Source organism: Nestor notabilis, unplaced genomic scaffold (genome assembly GCF_000696875.1).
Source record: "Nestor notabilis isolate BGI_N333 unplaced genomic scaffold, ASM69687v1 scaffold2745, whole genome shotgun sequence".
Classification (NCBI taxonomy): Eukaryota; Metazoa; Chordata; class Aves; order Psittaciformes; family Psittacidae; genus Nestor; species Nestor notabilis.
In genome coordinates, this window is record NW_009928642.1 from 3,202 (window position 1) to 21,182 (window position 17,981).

A 17,981-nucleotide genomic window follows, 5' to 3' on the forward strand; every position below is an offset into this window, starting at 1 on the left:
TTATGAAATTGTGATTGTTTTTAAACACAGCTCTTACTTAGCCTGTTCAATGTATCATAAAAGTAGCAGCTTAAAACCCCCAAATGTTTAGGCTTCAGTGTTCTCAAATAACTATTTTACAAATCTACCTGGTAACTCTGTAGAATTGTTTTGCTCAGTTACTGAACTACTGCTTATGGTGCTCATCTCTAAAGGTGTTTGTGAATAATGCTGTTATTATATCTGTTTCGGCTAGTGCATTATACATTGCAGCAGAGTTTACAGAATTTTGGGCAAGGGCACTCTATTTTTTTCACATTACTTCTTTTACTGTATCATTCTCTTGTTTGTTGTATTCATCTTTTACTTAAGTGTTCATGAACTGGTTCAGAAAAAGTGAAATTAAAAAAAATTAATAATCTACTTGTATGCATTCCTGGGTTTCAGTGGTGTGAAACAGTGCAAGATAGTGCAAGGAAGTTATAGTGAAGGGTTCTGTGACTTGACTTTAGGGTTCACTTCGGTGTATGAGAAGTAGAGAATATATTCTTATGGGTTAAAAAGAAAATAAATACCCATTAGAGTGCTTTCAGTTAACCTTCTTTATTTCCTAACCCAGAAGAATATGACTTCCCTTGTCTCTTCACACAGTTCTCGTTTATCCTGGGTTCACATCTGTTTGGTCCTTTTGAATGTCAAAGAAAAATTTCTGTAGCACAGCCTTACCTGGAGATGGAAATAAATTGTACAAGGGCCACTGAAAGGAGAAAAATTCTGTATCCAGTCATTTGTGTTCTTTAACAATAGACCTTGTTTCCACAAGTGTATACAATCAAAATAGAATCCTCCACCTTATGGGGGTAGGGCCCTTTATTTATGTAATACATTATTGAAAAGAAAATATTTACCCTTCCTGACTTTCCATCTGGTGTCCTCTAAATACTAAAAATTAACATATTGAAAGAGAGCCTTAAATATGTGTGAGTTTAAACTATTTCAATATTGTTGCAGTTACGAGTTCCACAGTGAGCTGTACTCCCTTTAGTATTTTTTTTATTCCACATTTCTTTAATCATACCTATGATGATAGTGCATTGCAAAAGAGCTGCATAAAACCACACAAACAACATATTTATTGATACATAAATAGATAATGTTTTAAATTCTTAAGTTCTATTAATTATACAGTTATTGAAACCTGTAAGGATCAAAGGATTTTATATAAGAGGGATTTCACATACAGCTTGGATTATGTTGCTAAATAATAGCACAGTAGTACTTCCTTAGAATTGTAAAATAGCTTAGAGAGGAGTATGATGCCTATAGTTGGTGTAATGCATTGGTAATTAAGAGGGTGTGAGGTTAAGCTTCATTAACTGCTGTGGGATTGTATCTTGGATTTTATTATCCCCTAGAGAACATAAGAAGTGAGAGAGGTCAAACTGTTAGAATCTGATTTTGCTTCGTGCATCTGCCAAAACAAGGCAGGCAAAGTAATGTGGCAGCAAACACAGAAAGACCTGGCTTGCTGGCAGATACGGGTTGTACTCCGTGTTATTCCAAAGATAAAAGATTTATTAATGAAGTTAATTATTTCTTGTTTGCAATAAAACCTTCATAAGCTCAGTTTGTAGAAAACATTTAATTGCATTGTCCTTTAGTATTAGCGCTTTGGAAAATAATTTTCTTTCCCAAACTTTTTTTTTTTTTTTAGATTTTAAAACATAGCAACAAGCTTCCTTCTCTCTTTTTTTTCCCTCCTACTACATCTCACCTAGACAAAGACAAATGCCCCAACCAAACCGCACTTAATAACTTTAGCACTTGTCTGCCTTTTTGTGTGTTCATGCTGCAGAGCAAAGACTGGTATTTTAGTTGACCCCAAGAAATGCTGTGGGGTTTTTTTTTATTTTAACTAATGCACTGCTATGTGCTTTGGATTTTAATATACCTTATGAGAGATTTGTCTTTTTTTAGCCTGGGAGAATGTAACAGTTCTCAGGAGTTGACACACTGATGCCACAAAATTGTCAGTCCGAAAGCTTTTCAGAGCTATATGATGTGGGAGCTGAGATATTTGTAAGCAGAAATAGGTTAAACAGAGTTACTACAGGCTGATAAATCAACTCTCCTTTTCTTAGTCTTTTGTTTAAAGAACACTTTTATTTCCAAATTCTGGATGTAATTTTGGAAGTAACTTTTCAACATTTTCATAATCTTGTATTCTGAAATTCTGATATTTATTCTAAGAATATAAAACTATTTAAACCTAAATAGGCTCACAATCCCAAATCCTTTTTTAAATTCTAATATTTTCAGCAGAATTTAAGTGCTATTTCTATGTGATAGAGAAGTACAGTTCTCAAACATAAATAATTATTTAGTAAGATTGCCGGAAACTAGTGTGTTTCTCAATTTGTAATGAACCTGGGAGAAAGAGAGTTATGCTAAGTCACTGCTTCTGAGTCCATCCACACAGATACTTTGAGGAGAAGCCCAGGTTTAGCCATCTTAAAATGTTGCTTATAAATGTCTCCCACTGCTCTCCTTACATGTTCTGCTGTATAGTTTTCAGTTCAATTTTTACCTAGCTGTGCCAGAAAAGCCAGTGTTTTGTGGCTAGTTTGGCTGCTGGTCTGCTTCACCCTTTCCATAATTTATTTTTCCTTCTAGTTTTAAGAACAATCTGAGAATGGATGAATGCTTTGTAATTCTTGGACAGTAATGAAACCTTTCATGACACGGAAGAGCTGTGAAGTATGTATGTAACAGCCAGCCTTTATCTTTGAGAATACACCTATGTTATGACAATGGGAGATTTTTTTCTCTCTTGGGTGCTTGTATCACTCAGGCATGGTCAGGTTTGGAAAGAGCTATTTCCTTGAAACGAAGAACAACATTTAAATATCAGTGTCAGAAGAGGGGAATAGCCTTTTATTCCAGTTTTATTTATCATGAAGATAAAAAGAGGATATGAAGATTAAGATGTTCGGATCATTTCAATTTCAGTGTTGCCCATAAAGCAGGTTTATATATCTGTGTTCTTTGTCTGTAATTCTGCCCAGTCCCAAGCCTACTAACCAGTTCTAAGCTCTCTCCCTTTCCAAATGTGCTTATACAAAGATCTAGTTTTGAAAATTATGGACTGGCATACATGGATCGGGACATCCTAATGCAAAATAACATTAGCAATCATCTGTGTATCCTGTTTAGTCTTTAATGAGGCTAACGAAGGCATGCACATTGACTTCTAGTCAACGGAGACATACCTTCAAATAGAAACCACATGTTCTGCCTCTCTTTCATACAGTTTAGTGTAAATGTCTCCCCTCCATGTAGTGCTATGTAAGAAGGTTTTGTTCTGTGCTTGACTGCAAGGCAAGAACTTTTTTTCAGTGTTATGTGAGGGTATTGAAGTAGCTTGTATTTTATCAGTAATGCTTGGGGAATCTCTCACCCATTACTGTCTTGACCTCTGTCACGTTATATGTGATGTATATAAAAATAAATGTATATAGCCAAATGTCTGTCTCAAATTTGTCTTTGCCTACTGTTGTAGAAGAACAATGAACAAGTGACAGGCCTTTGCAGTGATTCTAGAGGAGAAAAACATTAAATAGCTTGAAAAAAAATATTTGTGCTGTTTTTCTTTTTACTTACAGTAAAGGTGAATTATGCCATTTCCTGGATTTCAGCTTTGTGTTTGATGTGGTGCCTGCTCAGTCATACTATTGCAAGATGAGGTAGCAACTTGTTGTATCAGTGGTAGGATCTGAAACAGGCGCAAGCTCTGGGAGTTTGATGAAATGCTTAAGCAGGATTTCAGGATTTCTTCCAAACTGTGGCTGGCACTTGTTTTCAGAAAAACAGAGGTTACCCACCAGGACAGAAAGTTACAGGTAGTACCTGGGAGCCAGTTGATCTTGCTGAATGAAAGGAAGAGATAGGTGGAAATGTTGGTTTTGCCTGCAGGATTATTCCTTTACAGAACTCACTTTTTAAATGAAGGTTGATTTTTTCCTTTTTTAATTACTGTAATTGAGCACTATTTTGACATGATCGTGTATCAGCAGCTCTTCACTGTAAAAGAAAGACATTTTTACAATAGCCAGTTTAAATCTATGAATAACTCTATTAGGAAATTAAATTTGCATAATAGTTTAACTGTCCAGTAGTTTGTTTTCAACATAGCACCTTAATTTGAAATAAGATTCATTAACTCGTTATTGTGGATATCTGAGTTATAACATTAGAAATTCAAAACAATTTTTTTTTTTTTTTTTTAGAAAAATCCTTTCTATAATGCTCTTAGAAGTGAATGCAAATAATGTGTATCCACATAGATGTGAAATGCATTGGCGTGCTTGTCAGCTCATGTTTGTATTTATACTTTCTCAGAAGCTTTCAGTACAGTGTTCTATTTTCATTTTCTCCTACCTGTCAGATATCTTTGAAAGTTTCCCTGCTTTCGTTCTGGGTAGGTATAAGGAAACTTGGACAAAAATAATTTTTTTTTTTTTTTACTGGAACATCTGCTATAAATCTGTAAATTTAATGAAAGTGGTAAATACTAACTTAAAATTACCATATTTGTGTAGCTTACCTACCCACAAAGCTTAATTTTTACAACCATAGTAGTAGAGGTTTATGGTATTCAAGTGTATCTTTTAAACAATCTGTAAGAAATCTGAACATTTAACTCTATGCATCACCATCCTCCTAAACAGCCTTTACCAGGCTTTTGGAGTTCATTTGCCAAATGAAAGTAAATAAAATAAAATTATGTGCTCAAAAGTATGGCTTGCATCTTCTGCTCAGCTGCTGAAACACAGGAGTACAGCTGTGCTATTTCTGCAACTCTGTGGAAGCAACAACATAAAAGTTTTCATAGCTTCCATTACCCTTTCTCTGGGAGGGTGTACTGACCAGCCACTGAGAGAGACAAACAATTGTCCTGAAGTTAGAAACATTTGTTCTCAGTGTTGTCACTAATTGTAGATATTATGTTAATTTATACTAAAGAAACAAAAATAAATCATGTTGCTCCTAAGTTTACATACTGAACTATACACAGGTTCTCCCTCCCCTATTCTTTAGTACTGGATTAGCATAATATTAAATCCAAAATTGATTAAAACTTTTGTTGTCTTATTTTTATGTGTGTCTGTTTATACCATGTCCACCTACATAAAGCTGTGAATGTCATTTAAATGTTTATGGTCAGGATCAGCTCTGTCTATGTTACATTTGATTTGTATCCCATACTTCCATTGAGCTGCTGCTTCTAAAGTTTTCAGATTTATTTATTTTTCTTACATCTTCAACACCTAATACCTTGTAACAGAGATATTAGATAGCTCTATATATTTTTAACCCTTGAGACCACATCTCAGTTCTCTCCGAAGAGTCTGTTTAATGAAAACAGTTTTCCAATAAGTCTTGGATCTATTTTAAGCAGATAAAGAGTATTTTTGCCCTCCAGCTTATAGAGATGGATGATAAAGTTGGGTCAGAAAACTTGGTAGCACTTCATTCGTCTAGTCTATGAGCATAAATTCTGAATGCTGTGCTTGGTATCCATCCAGTGCTGTTCACTTTTTCAGCAATGCAAGAAAGATAGAAAGCAAAAGTGTGTAATACAACATCGTTCCTAATTTAGGTCTAAGTCAAAGCTGCAGTTCTGTCCTTATAAAACAATTACATCCTCCTGTGTGCAATGCTTTTTTCTTGTTGTTTATTTATTTTTAAAGCCAGAAATGTTTGCATTAGATCCTTATAAGCATTCTAATTCTGAATATTTGTCCCTTCCTTTTATTCCCTTATTTGTGTTCATGAGGTAGCCATCATTTGTAGTTATCATGCATAATGGTTAGGAGGAGAGAAAATTCAAACCATCCTGTTACAGTTGTTTTCAGCCTGTGTTGCTAGGCTGTTGGGTCTGTTGAATGCTGTTGAAAGATTTACAGAAGCTAACAAAGAAAAGTGATCTTATTATAAAATAAGCTTAAATTCTCTATGCAAGAAACTTGTCTTTTCTCAGGAATAGAATTGTTTAGGAGCTCAACCTTTAAAGCAAGATTTAAAAGGGAATGTGGATGTTGCTCAAGATGTGTTGTGTATTCAGTGTGATATTTCCATTCTGCATTCTGTTATAGTTGTATAGTTCATTTTCCCCGTAATAATTACATTTCTTCACACTCAGTTTTAGTAGTAAGACAGTATTTCAAAACAGCTATTTTAATCAAGTTTTGTTAAAAATTTTACAACTATCCATTATATTAACTATATTGTCTAACTTTTGGGGGAGGGAAATAAAAATCTGAACTGCCATTTCTACTGACAGCTGACATTCTTTTGCTCTCCATCTGTAGGAACTTCCAGCCCCTTTGCTTGATGAGCAAAGGAATGAATTGGGAGAAGAACCAACAACTGTTAAGTCTGAAGATTTTCAGGACTCTATGAAAATAGCCTGGCGCTACCAAAATTTACCAAAAATGGAGGTAATTGGTATTTCATGTTTTTTTCCTCTTGCAGTCAAAATGGATTTGCAGAGCAAATGTTTTTTCATAGAATCTAGACAACAGAACTGCCAACAGACTGTTTTACAGGATTGCCTCCTGAGGGCAAATTGTCATACACCACAAATACCAAAGTATTTTTTGATTACTAGAGATACAGAAAGTAAGGGAATTTGAGAGTGCAGGAAATGTAAAACTTTATTCAGACAGTAATAACCTGGCAGTAAAAAAGACATTAACATTCCATGTGATTTTCCCATTAGTATTATTAAATTGAGACAGTTTGTTATGAAAGTTTTAATAATTTGGTCACTTACAAACTTTCCCCAAATTTTGTTGTACACAAATTGCTTAAGTAGGTTTAATCAACAGTACTTACTAGATCTCTGTAGAGAAAGCACTGTGTGAAAGCAAGCTGTTGACCTGCTTATCCATGTGCATAACAACAGAAGTAAGCACTTGAGATTATATCAGCTTCACTGTCACTCGAAACTAATCACTGTGCAGGGAGAATATAAGAAACAAGCGCAGTGGCCAGTCTTTCAGAGTTTACAGTTGTGTTTTGTGAATAATATATCTCCAGAGGCTGGTGACTTTCTTATTCGATCCAATGGCACAACCAACCTGTAACAAAATTATAGCATTTCTGGTGATCTAAAACAAAAAGCTTATTTTGCCCATACATTTTAGCCTACATTTATAAATTCTGGTTTGAATGTAGTCATACCTGCCTAGTAAGTTCAGTCGTAGTCATAAAAACATAATTGGAATGTGACAAAATGATCTTACAAGGCTTGGCATGTTCGGTTTTCTGTAAAATTGCACAGACATGGTTATATAGTTGTGTCAGAAAAGACTTATATATGGTGACATGCCAAATCAAACAGCCTGCAGGGTAATCATATAATCTCATCAATTTTTTTATTGTGGAGCTGGCTTTGCCACTCTGAACCATCCCCAAAATAATTTGTCTGTTTGAAAATCTAGCAGAATTCCTGGTACATTGATATGGAAACAATTGCCTGTTGGTAACAAATGGTATTCTGGTGTGCTAACAAAATAGAAAAACATAGAAGTGATCCAGGTAGGTATGCAGTCATCTTCTATAACTTCACAGAAGTAATCAGTTCTTCCACTAATACAATATTTCTCTATAATACATAATGTACTTGTCCTCAGTTATTGAAATTTGATTATGCAAAATAGAATAAAATCTTTTGTGGGGTATTTCCCTTGTTATCATGGTTGCTTTCTGAATTGGATGCTGATCATTCTGAATAGCTGAGATACAACATTTTTAATGTATATGTTAAATTTATTTTAAAAATTAAAACTGGAAATGAAGGTCTGAAGCAGTCTAGACCTAAAACTCTGCAGGATATTCTGATTAGTGAAAAATAGGTTTGAAATTTATATTTTTCAAATTTTTTTTGCTATTTTTTATGATTTTTTTATAATTTTGGTGCTGCACTAGATTAATTTGATTGGTGGATATTCTTCTTTGAGGAAAAATCTCCTGTTGCTTTGCAGCGCCCTAGATGCTTGATACACTTAGTTCTGTCATTTAATTAAAACTTTGGTTTTGAATTATTCTTTAAATTTTCTTTTGCTAAAAAAAAACCAAAACCAAACCAAACCAAAACATTGAATTAAATTTCAAGGCGTATTCTCAAAAGTGATTGAAATAATAAACCAGTACATTTTGAAAAACTGCTGTCAAATAATTTCAAGTATGAAAGAGAGAAAATAGCTTTGCTTTAACTTGAACTCTAAATGTGTTAGCAGAAAACTTTTCCATCCACTATCTGCCTTTACATGAAGTTAAGAATGCTGAGTAAATGCTGTCTTTGTGGTATTTTTGGTGCTTAATTTAGTTTTTATTTCTAAGTGATAAAAGAGATTTTCATTAATAGTTCACATATTCCCTTCCCATTTATGATACCTCATTTTTGCACGGTATTTATATTAATACTCTTCATGACTATCACAGTTGCTCTTTACATGTTGCATATACCTCGTACATCAGAAAAAGACAGAAGATAGAGAAGTATGTGGACAGCCTATTTTGCAGTGCAAGACAGTGTGGGTTTTTCTGGTGGTAGTTTTTTTGGGGGGTTTGGTTTTTTTGGTTTTTTTTGAATGAACTGCTTATGTTCTTGGGGCAATATATAAACTGTCACAGCATGAAATCAATTTTCTGCCTTGATTCATCCTAAATCTGAGATTTCTAGCACATTAGTATTGCAATTAGAAACATTAACAGCAGACGGTAGCATAAAAGCATGCTCTGCTCACTGACAATTTAGTGTATTTCTCCTTGTGCAAAGTAGGAATCCTGGAAAGAACAGACTTGAGCCTCCAATCCACTAATAAATTTATCAGATCAAACTTAAGAGGAATGGAAAGTCTCTGCTTCACACTCTCCATGGTCATTCTGCTAAGGCAGATTATTCATGCTTACTTGATTCAGGTAGGCTTTTTGCAAGCTTCCCCGCTAAGCCTGGGAATGCAGTACATTGAGGCCTATTCACAGGCTTCTGACATAGACCGAGCTTTTATTGCATGGTGTTTTATTATAGCCAAATCCTAGTCTCCACCCAGTTTGTAGGCACTGTGCTTATTCTTTTGAATGAAGAGAGGTTATCACCTACCTTAATCCATGCAGCAGGGTGGATTAAGGACACCAATGTGCCTCAGGATTCTCAAAGAGGATCCTGGAAACTTCTTGTTTCTTCTTTTTTGCTGTCTTTACTAAACTCTATTGGGCCTCAGTAAGGATTTGCATCTGAAATGGGCAACCTGGAGCTTTTCTCAATGAAGACATCAGATCAAAGTTCAGTTAGTCAAGGCCTTTCTAAAACATTAAGGGGGCTTGGAAGTACACAATAAAAAGATGAGCTCTGGCAGAGATTGCAGTAAAAACATTCTGATCTGTAATCCGGATAAAGAATAGATTATAGGCCACAGAACAGCCCCTGTTTAAATTGCTTTCAGAATCCTCATTTTAAATTAAGTTACATTTTACATTAAAAACATTTAGGTTTTGGTGGATTGTTACATTTTGTTTGACTTCCTTCTTAAAATCAGTTACTGATAAATAAATTGGAACACATAATGTGGGTTTCTATCATCTTTCGAGTAAACTAATCTGCCTCTTATGACTAGGTATACATGAGCAATTTTGTCTTTGGTTTTGTTTGGTTTTTTTTATTAAACACTAGTTATTTGTTTTAGTGAAAAGTTTGGGTTTTGTTTGGTTATTCTATTGGTTTTGTAGGAAAGATACGGTCTTATTGTTACTGTTTATATTCTCTGATAACTGACCAGGCCTAGTATCCATTAATCAAATAATTTCAAAATATATGCTTCAGATCAAATTATTCTAATTAATCTTAACAGTTTTTGTAAGACGAACTTGAAACAAAGTTATGGAAATACATAGCATGGTTGATTTCAGAAAGCTAAGTATAAATACATGGCCACATCTGGCATATCTGTATTCTTTCTTTTTACTGTTACAGTACTTACTTTATTAGCAAGACCAAGGTTTTTGAAAACCACAAGCTTTCCACAATAATTGGAGTTGGAACTAAATCATTTGTTGCTCAATACACAAAAAATTACTTGGATCCCATTACTGTAATAATTCAGTACACCTATCGCCATTCCTGTACCTAGCAATATATACATATAGCAAGTGTGGAAATTGGAGCAGAAGTTGTTCCAAAGAATTTCATTGCATACACACACAGCCCTGCTCAATTTTCAGATAGTGGATAAAATGTGTATATTGGTCTGCTTAAAAGAAAAATCCTTTTATAGAGTGTTCTAAGTTGTTATAGAACCTATTGAAAAACTTTTGAAATTATTGGGGGTATTTCTGGTCACTTTTCGAAAGGAAGTCCATGCTTTTAAGTACAAACAAAATAGTGTTCCATTTTACTTACCAATCCAAACTTCTCTTCAAAACAACCTTTAAAAAGCATTCTATTCTACAGCGTGAACATGTTTCGATCTCTCTCTCACCTGTTCTCTTACACAACCGCTGAGATGTGTTTCATCTATTTTAATACTTTATCATTTAATAAATGAGGTGGCTCTTGGCTCTTAAAGGGAATTCAGCTTCACAGTAAGTCTTGGAGTTGGGAGATAGAAAAATGACTTTAAAATACTTTTGCACGTTCCTGCAGTCCAGGCTTAGGGTAGTTGTCCTCTAAATAAACTAATAGGTGATCTTTATTTTGACCTGCTGTTAAAAGTCCAGAATCCAGCACCTTTCTCAGTCCTGGCATCCTACCAGTTAGAAATACAGTGGTTTTGATTGATACCTGTATTATGAAACTTATTTGGTTATTCTAAATGACCTTTCTTTCTCCTCAAACGAGTTAATGGAGAGAATAAGAGAGAATCTGATCCGGAGCACAGTGGTGTTTGTGCCATAACCTAAAGATCAATTTTAGTATTGTTTTGGTAATCTGTTACTCCTTTACAGTGTGTTCATTAAAAAAATACTATATAGTGGTTTACATTTGTGCCAAGTGTTTTCCTTCTCTTGAAAAACCTCATTTGCCTCTGAGCTTTACTCTGCTTGACTGTTCATTCCAGGATAGTTTTGAAGGGCAGAAAAGATGAAGAAAATAGGTTGCTACATCAAGAGCAAAACCTGTTCAATTCCTATAGCAGGCAGCCTCTATGTACTTGAATGCTGCATATCATAACAATCTAGGGGGGTTAACATTACATGCGTGATTCAAATAATGTTGCAATTTGCATGCTGAACTCCATTAATGTGGAACAAAAATACGCATTCTTTTCCTCTGTTTATTTATTAGCAAAACATATTAAAATGTGTAATTCCTTCTATGGTACATATGAAATTTAGGGGGTTATGATGTTTTAGATACCCAAAATTGAGAGCTCGTAAAGTTTCTTCATTACAGTAAACCATGGTTATTGTCTGTAATGTCTGTGTGATACTCAACCTGCTATTTATTAAAAAATCAGGAAATTAAAAGAAGTTTTTAACTATTCCCTCTTTTTTGCAGTTTTCTATTAAAAGCAGTTATATGAAGATGCAGTGGTCATAAATAAAGAAAGTGAAATATTTCCAAAGGCAATTGAAAATGTTTCTGTAGCAACATATCATTCCCAGAAAAATCAGATAGGTGGAACACATCCTGGTCTGCATACTTCATATTATCTGGCCTTTTGAAATTTGTGATCAGATAGTCTAGAACATGTGCAAAAATATATATTTAAGTATCTGACTCCACCTTGGTGAGGCAACTTGGAACAGTAAAGTTTGAATACTCAGTGAAAAATTCACATTATTGACTGTCAACAGGGGTACCAAAACTTGGTTGTAAATATTATAATGTCCTACTTGAACAGGAGAAAAAAAAGAGTGGGGAAAAAAACAGAGGTTTCTTTCAAATGTATTGCTACTTAATTATTTTCTTTTGACAGATAATAATTTAATAGGTTATTGTAATCAGTATTGTTGTTTCCACAGGCTAACCCAACAACATCTCCAAAGTTTGGCCATTATTATGATATTTCCAAAACAATGTCTCCAGAACTCTTTCAGTCAATAAAATGGCACAGTTTTTACCTTCCTGAAGAATTGTCTTTACAGCCTACAGTGAAAACATGGTAAGTTGTAATACCACATGCCTGCGTATTAGTAGTAAAGGATATTTTTGCATCTACACTTGCTGTGAAGAGTCTCGTAGCCATGTATGGCTCACAAGCAGTTCAGCTGTGGTTCTTATGTCGGTGCTGTGTGCCACAACTGGCAGCAAAGCTGCTGAGGCACAGAGACAGCTCAGTATACTGACTCCTCAGCTAAGGGAGGAAACAAGTTGGCAGGGACAATTAAGGCAGACATTACTAGGACAGCCTAGCTGCATGTTCAGTCCAGCCCTACTGCCAGCTGAGTGTGAGGACTGGGGAAAACTGCTACTATCTGTCTGTGAACTCCTCCCTGAGCACCATGCCCCATCAGCTTTCAGAGATGTGTGCGTCAGGTGGCTATCAGTCTTAGGAATACATCCAGACAGTTTTCAGGGCTGAGACGACACGCCATCTCTGACCTATATAGCTTAGGGTGCTGTATCACATTAATTCATTATGCGATTTTATTTCTTACATCCTACAGCTTCATCTAAGGAAAATATAAAATAGCGTGAATAGAATAAAATCACTCATGATGTCTTACCCCTAATTCCAGAAAAAATCATAAACTCTTCTCTGAATGAAAACTTGTTATACCTTATGCCTATCACTCATGAATTAAGGAAGATCAAGAGAAAATGAGTGACAGAAGCAAAGCCTCATATGAGCCTGTAGCACACACATCCATTATATCTTTCTTGGACATATTTCAGTTCAAGTCAGACATCAAATATGGCCTAGCCATCTCTTTGTTCAGCCCAGTCACTTAATTTATATAATACCTAGTTTTATAGATCCCAGTGTATAGGGCCAGTTCCTGGAAATTGTATGCTGTGTTGTGGTTGATTTTTACCACGCAGTGCATGTGAAGATTTTTGAGCACACTCAAAGTATCTTCAAAATGTATTAGCAGTGTTTATAGATTAATATATATAATTAGTTAATACATTAGTGTGTAATTAATGCTACCAAAAAGCATAATTTGAAAAGCATGGTGGTGCTAAAACTGGAACTTAATATGGAAGACATGCAAAATACTTCTGCTCAGCCATAACAAGGCTGTCCAGTTTTGATAGCATCCTTCAAGAAAACTCTGGATCAGTAAGAGAAGGTTGTGAAGATGGGTGTACATCTAGAACTGGGATGTATGGCCCATGATAGAAGAATGGAAATGTTTAGACAATTCTAAGCAGAGTCTTAAAAACTAACATTAAAAGTTGACATACAGAGGGTAGTTAAAAGAAAGTAATGCACCATGTTTTCCTGTGTAGCTTATACTCTTCTGACAGACGCAGTGAGTTTAGTGAACATATATTTTACAAGCCTTGGAAAAACAATGCTGCATCTTTTAATTAGCAAGGTCCTTTATCATAATGTTTTGTGGCATAAGAACCACATATTTGTAAAAAAGACTAGATCATCGTGGTGCCTCTGATTCTCTAGCATCCCATTGAGAAACCTGTTTTATTTAAACTGCTCTTCAGTGAGTGAACTGTCTCTGTAATTGTACCTAATGTCTATTGCAAGGTAATTACAGTGCTTCCCTTACTGGATCAGAGATGTGGAGGCTTTATTTGGACTCTTGGCCCTTTTAGAAATCATTTATGTGTTCCTCTTTTCCTATCCACATAAGCACTCGTCTTCTTTGTGGACTTGAAAAGAAAGGAGATTCTTTGGCTGATTCAACAGAACAAAGGTGTTGAGTGGCCTTTTACTTTGCAATTAAAGATAAATTTGGAGGTTATGTACATCACTGGTTCACCGTAAAGTTTGGATCAATCTTTCTTTTCTTTCCTGTGTTTTTGCATTCATGTAGCTGCTTTTTTACGGAGGGAGGCACGAGTACTGTGTTTGATCTCCTTTCTGCAGTTCTGGTACCTGATGGCTAAATTAGATTACAGGGTCCCTTTTGGCTAATCACTGAAGATGATTAGAAGTTCATTGCCCCATGATAAACATTAAGCGAAAACAGATTGAGAAGTCTGTTCTAAAGGAAGTAGTAAATGGGACTGGGTGTTTGGTGCCAAAAGAAGGCATAAACCTCTTTCTTATCTCCATATTTTTTATGTTAGACAAGGGGCGCTGTGTCCTGCCCTAATGCTAAGACCAGGTTAACAGGGTTGTGGGGCTAACAGCAGCTGTTTTCCAGTTGTTGCTAGGACATTCTGGTGTCCTTGTTGGGTTGCTAAAGCTGATACTTAACAGAAAGGCAGAAATATCCTCTGTGGTATCTCTGTGCATCGCAGGAAAGGCTTCCTTTCTACCGCTCTGCTTCTATCCTCATTGTTCAGTTGCAATTACCAAAAGAAAAGTTTGATAATCAAGGGAACTAAAATAATTAAGCGACAGTTTTTCAATAATACTCCTAAATTTTACTCTAAGAATTATGTGCTTTTGAAAATAGATTTATCTAGAGTCTAGATTTACTGATAAGTTTAGATAGAACAGGTTTAGCTGTCTTGCTTAATGGGGTCTCCTTATACATAATAAGGCTATTTGTCATACCCTTGATAACCTAACCTTTGCTAACTGCTTAGAAACTATCAACAGAGAAGACAGAGGCTGTGTTGTAACCGGGATACCTTCTTGCAGCTCCTGCTTTATCCATTACTAAATTGCTAAACAAAAAAAAAAAGAAAAAAAAAAGAGTAAAGAAGGAATTGTTTCAATTCATTATCAGAATTAAATGGTGTTTAGTAACAAAGACAAAAAAAGACTAGAAATTAGAAAATAACAAATATTTCCTTCCCTAAATATTATGACAAACACTGCCAGAAGGGTAATGGAACTTGTTTTTATAAATAGTGTTACCAAAATATTTATCATGTCCTCATTTACATTGCATGCTTCAAATTCAAGTAAAACATTATAACTTTAGCAAGAAGTAGAAGAGCACCTACTTATACATTTTAAAAATTTCTATATTCATTACATTATTTTCTTTAATTCTTTCTTTGCTGCATATCTTTTTTTGATGGATTAATTGAAGACAGAATCATAGAATGGTTTCAGTTAGAAAGGACCTTAAGATCATCTAGTTCCACCCCCTGTGCCATGGGCAGGGACGCCTCACACTAGACCGTGTCACCCAAGGCTCTGTCCAACCTGGCCTTGAATGCTGACAAGGATGGAGTTTGTTTTTATTTTGGGACCCTTTAATTCTGGTATTTTATTCTTTTATCCGTTAACTTTTAAAAGCAGGTTAGTAACTTATCAGGAATTTAAAAGTATTGTGATTACAGTATATTCTCTGGCATCTCTATAGATTGCATGGTAATACTCATAAGCAAAAGAAGTGGTAGATACACAAAGTTGAAAATGGTAGTTTGTGGTGACAAAGACCACAGTCATCTTTTCATATTACAAATACTGTGTTCCTGGCTGTGGCTAAAAGATAGTTGTAGACTCCTTCCGAATGGTGGTGAGCAGCAGCTTCTATCTTTTCCAAAAGGATAAAGGAATATCTCAAAGGGTACACAAATTCTGGTTATTGTGAAGTGCTGCAGATTCTCTCCAACTCTGGCAAAAGCAGGAAGAAATCACAGCACTGCATAAGCAACAAGGATTGTGTGTTTGTTGCAATAGTGCGAAGACATGGAGAGAGAAGACATTTTGGCTAGCTTGGAGGCTAAAGCCCTCTTTGCCTCCACCAACCCTGTCAAGTAACACCTGCGAGACCGTAGAGGTGTATCATTTAGAAGCCATTCCTTTTGCAACTAAACAATACGAAAGTAGTTGACTTTATAAGGAAAGATTTACTCCTTCTTTCCTCTTTGAGATGCTTTTTTGTCTAGCAAGGCAGACTTCACATGTTAAATGTCATGTTGAGATTATGTATTACCAGTTATTTTCAGCTGTGAATTTCACAGAAAGTTAAATTATTAAGGTACAAGAGTTTAACCAGTAACCTTATAGGCTGCTAAGTCTGAAAACAGATGGAGTTTAATTTGGAGATTCTCCCTTTTGTTTATATTTGAGAAGGGAAATCTCTTAATGTTTTATAACATTGAGTATATCAGAACTTGGATTTATTAAGGCTGTATGGCTTATTTGATTGTAAATATTTATAACTTGAGTTTGAGTGGCTACTTGAAGGAAATGTAGAATTCTGAGTTAAAGCTATGGTGTAAAAGTCAGATGTTTGCAACTCTGAAGTGCTTCTCAGAAAAGCTGTCTTCTCTCCTGTGCAAAAGTAGGAAAGAAGTAGGTGTTCATTAGTAAAATAAATTTGAATAACATTTTTGGCTCTTACTAAAGTAGCAGGAATAGTTTCATTGATGTTTGGACATAGTGATCTTTCAAGGTCTCTTCCAACCTAGTCTGTTGTCAGACCAGACGTATAAAATGATTTGGAGCAAGTAAGAGTATTTTTAGTGGCAAAAGTTTCAAAATAACTTGTTGTATTTCCCAAGAAGCACAGAAGAAGGTTTGAGTCTTCAGCCGTCAGTGGGAATGAATGAGACTAGAAGGAAATGGTGATGCTAGGAAAGATAGACGGGCTTAAACTCTCAAGCTGCAGTGAGGAACCTGCATCAAGTCCAGACACACCAGCCAGTACACTCTATGGTATTTAACAAAATAGTATGTCTCTTTTAAAAATAAACTGGCTTCCTTTTCTAAAGTGAAGATTAGAACTTCCTGTCCTTTGTATGTATCAGCCTGTGGACTGGAGAGCATGGCTGGGATGGATGCCTAAAAATGTGCTTTGGACGTGCAGGAACTGGACCTTCTAAGACCTTGACAAGGCGATTTGCTGAACTTTTATTTGGTTTTAAGTCTGCTTGAACCCATTTTTAGCTACTGGTTTGGTTTATTTATGCTGTATTTTCTAAATAATACATAAAATAAATTCTACCTCACAATTCATGCAAATAAAGCAGTGATAACACCTGTAGTGTGTGGATACAAAATGGAACCATAGCAAAATGTCTTACTCTCTTAATAAAACAAATTAACTGCATGAACTTTTTAATTTGGAAAGTGTTGTCTATTTTTTTGCTGTTGTTGTTGATCTTGATTGTTGTAGCAGTAGTGTGCATGAAATTTTTCAGTAATAGTCAGCTGTTCATCAGGGCATTGGTTAGGTATACCTGGAATAACAGTAGGGTAGGTCTTTGTCAGTTATAGATTAGTGCTGTGCTGTGATGCTTTCGGCTTTAAGTTGATACATTAAATCATTATAATCTTCTGAATGGAAATAAGCCTGATATAATTAAGTTATCTTAATCCCTGGAGATTTTAGTTTTCACTAAATGTCTGAACACTGAACTACTTGTCATGAAACAATCACAACTGCTTATAATGTCAACTTTATTCTAAGAGGTTTAGGGTTTTTATTCTGTGACATTCTTTTTCTATATTACACTTTCAGCCTGAAAGCTGCATCTGCTTATATTTATTTTTAATGCAGCTGTTAGAGACATATAGGAAAATATTAAAATGTGTTACTAAACTATTTCTCCTTACCAACAGTAATATGAACAGTGCGTATGGAAGGCTGCTTCTATCCATTCAGAGGATCATTTACCAGGAAGGGTTTGATGGCTCTGATCCCCAGGTACTGAAGGCCCTTGTACTCTTCTGTAATCCTGTAACTAATGTAGTTTTCTGAATTTTCAAGGGGAGCACAAGAAGGTCTTGGACAAAACAACAAAGAATAAGCTGTTTCTAAGCATTGCTAGAGTAAAGAACCAAAGTAAATAGAGTGCGTGGTTCATGTTTTAATATGCTTTTGCAGTTGTTACCTGTTACAGATGCGAGACCATGCGAGGAAGAACTGTAAGTTAACATTAGTAAAACGCATATTCTGTG

General features: G+C 35.2%; 1 protein-coding gene across 1 annotated transcript in view; it reads left to right on the top strand.

Annotated features, from left to right (window-relative positions):
• Positions 1-6,350: 6,350 nt before the first annotated feature.
• Positions 6,351-17,981, top strand: part of ELP4 (elongator acetyltransferase complex subunit 4) — a gene marked incomplete at its 5' end in the record, with an annotated part of 108,872 nt that continues 97,241 nt past the window's right edge. Inside the window, 3 exons of the mRNA XM_010014579.1 lie at positions 6,351-6,479; positions 12,010-12,149; positions 17,643-17,727. Of these exons, the coding sequence (XP_010012881.1) occupies positions 6,351-6,479; positions 12,010-12,149; positions 17,643-17,727 (354 nt within the window). The remainder of the gene's footprint in view (positions 6,480-12,009; positions 12,150-17,642; positions 17,728-17,981) is intronic.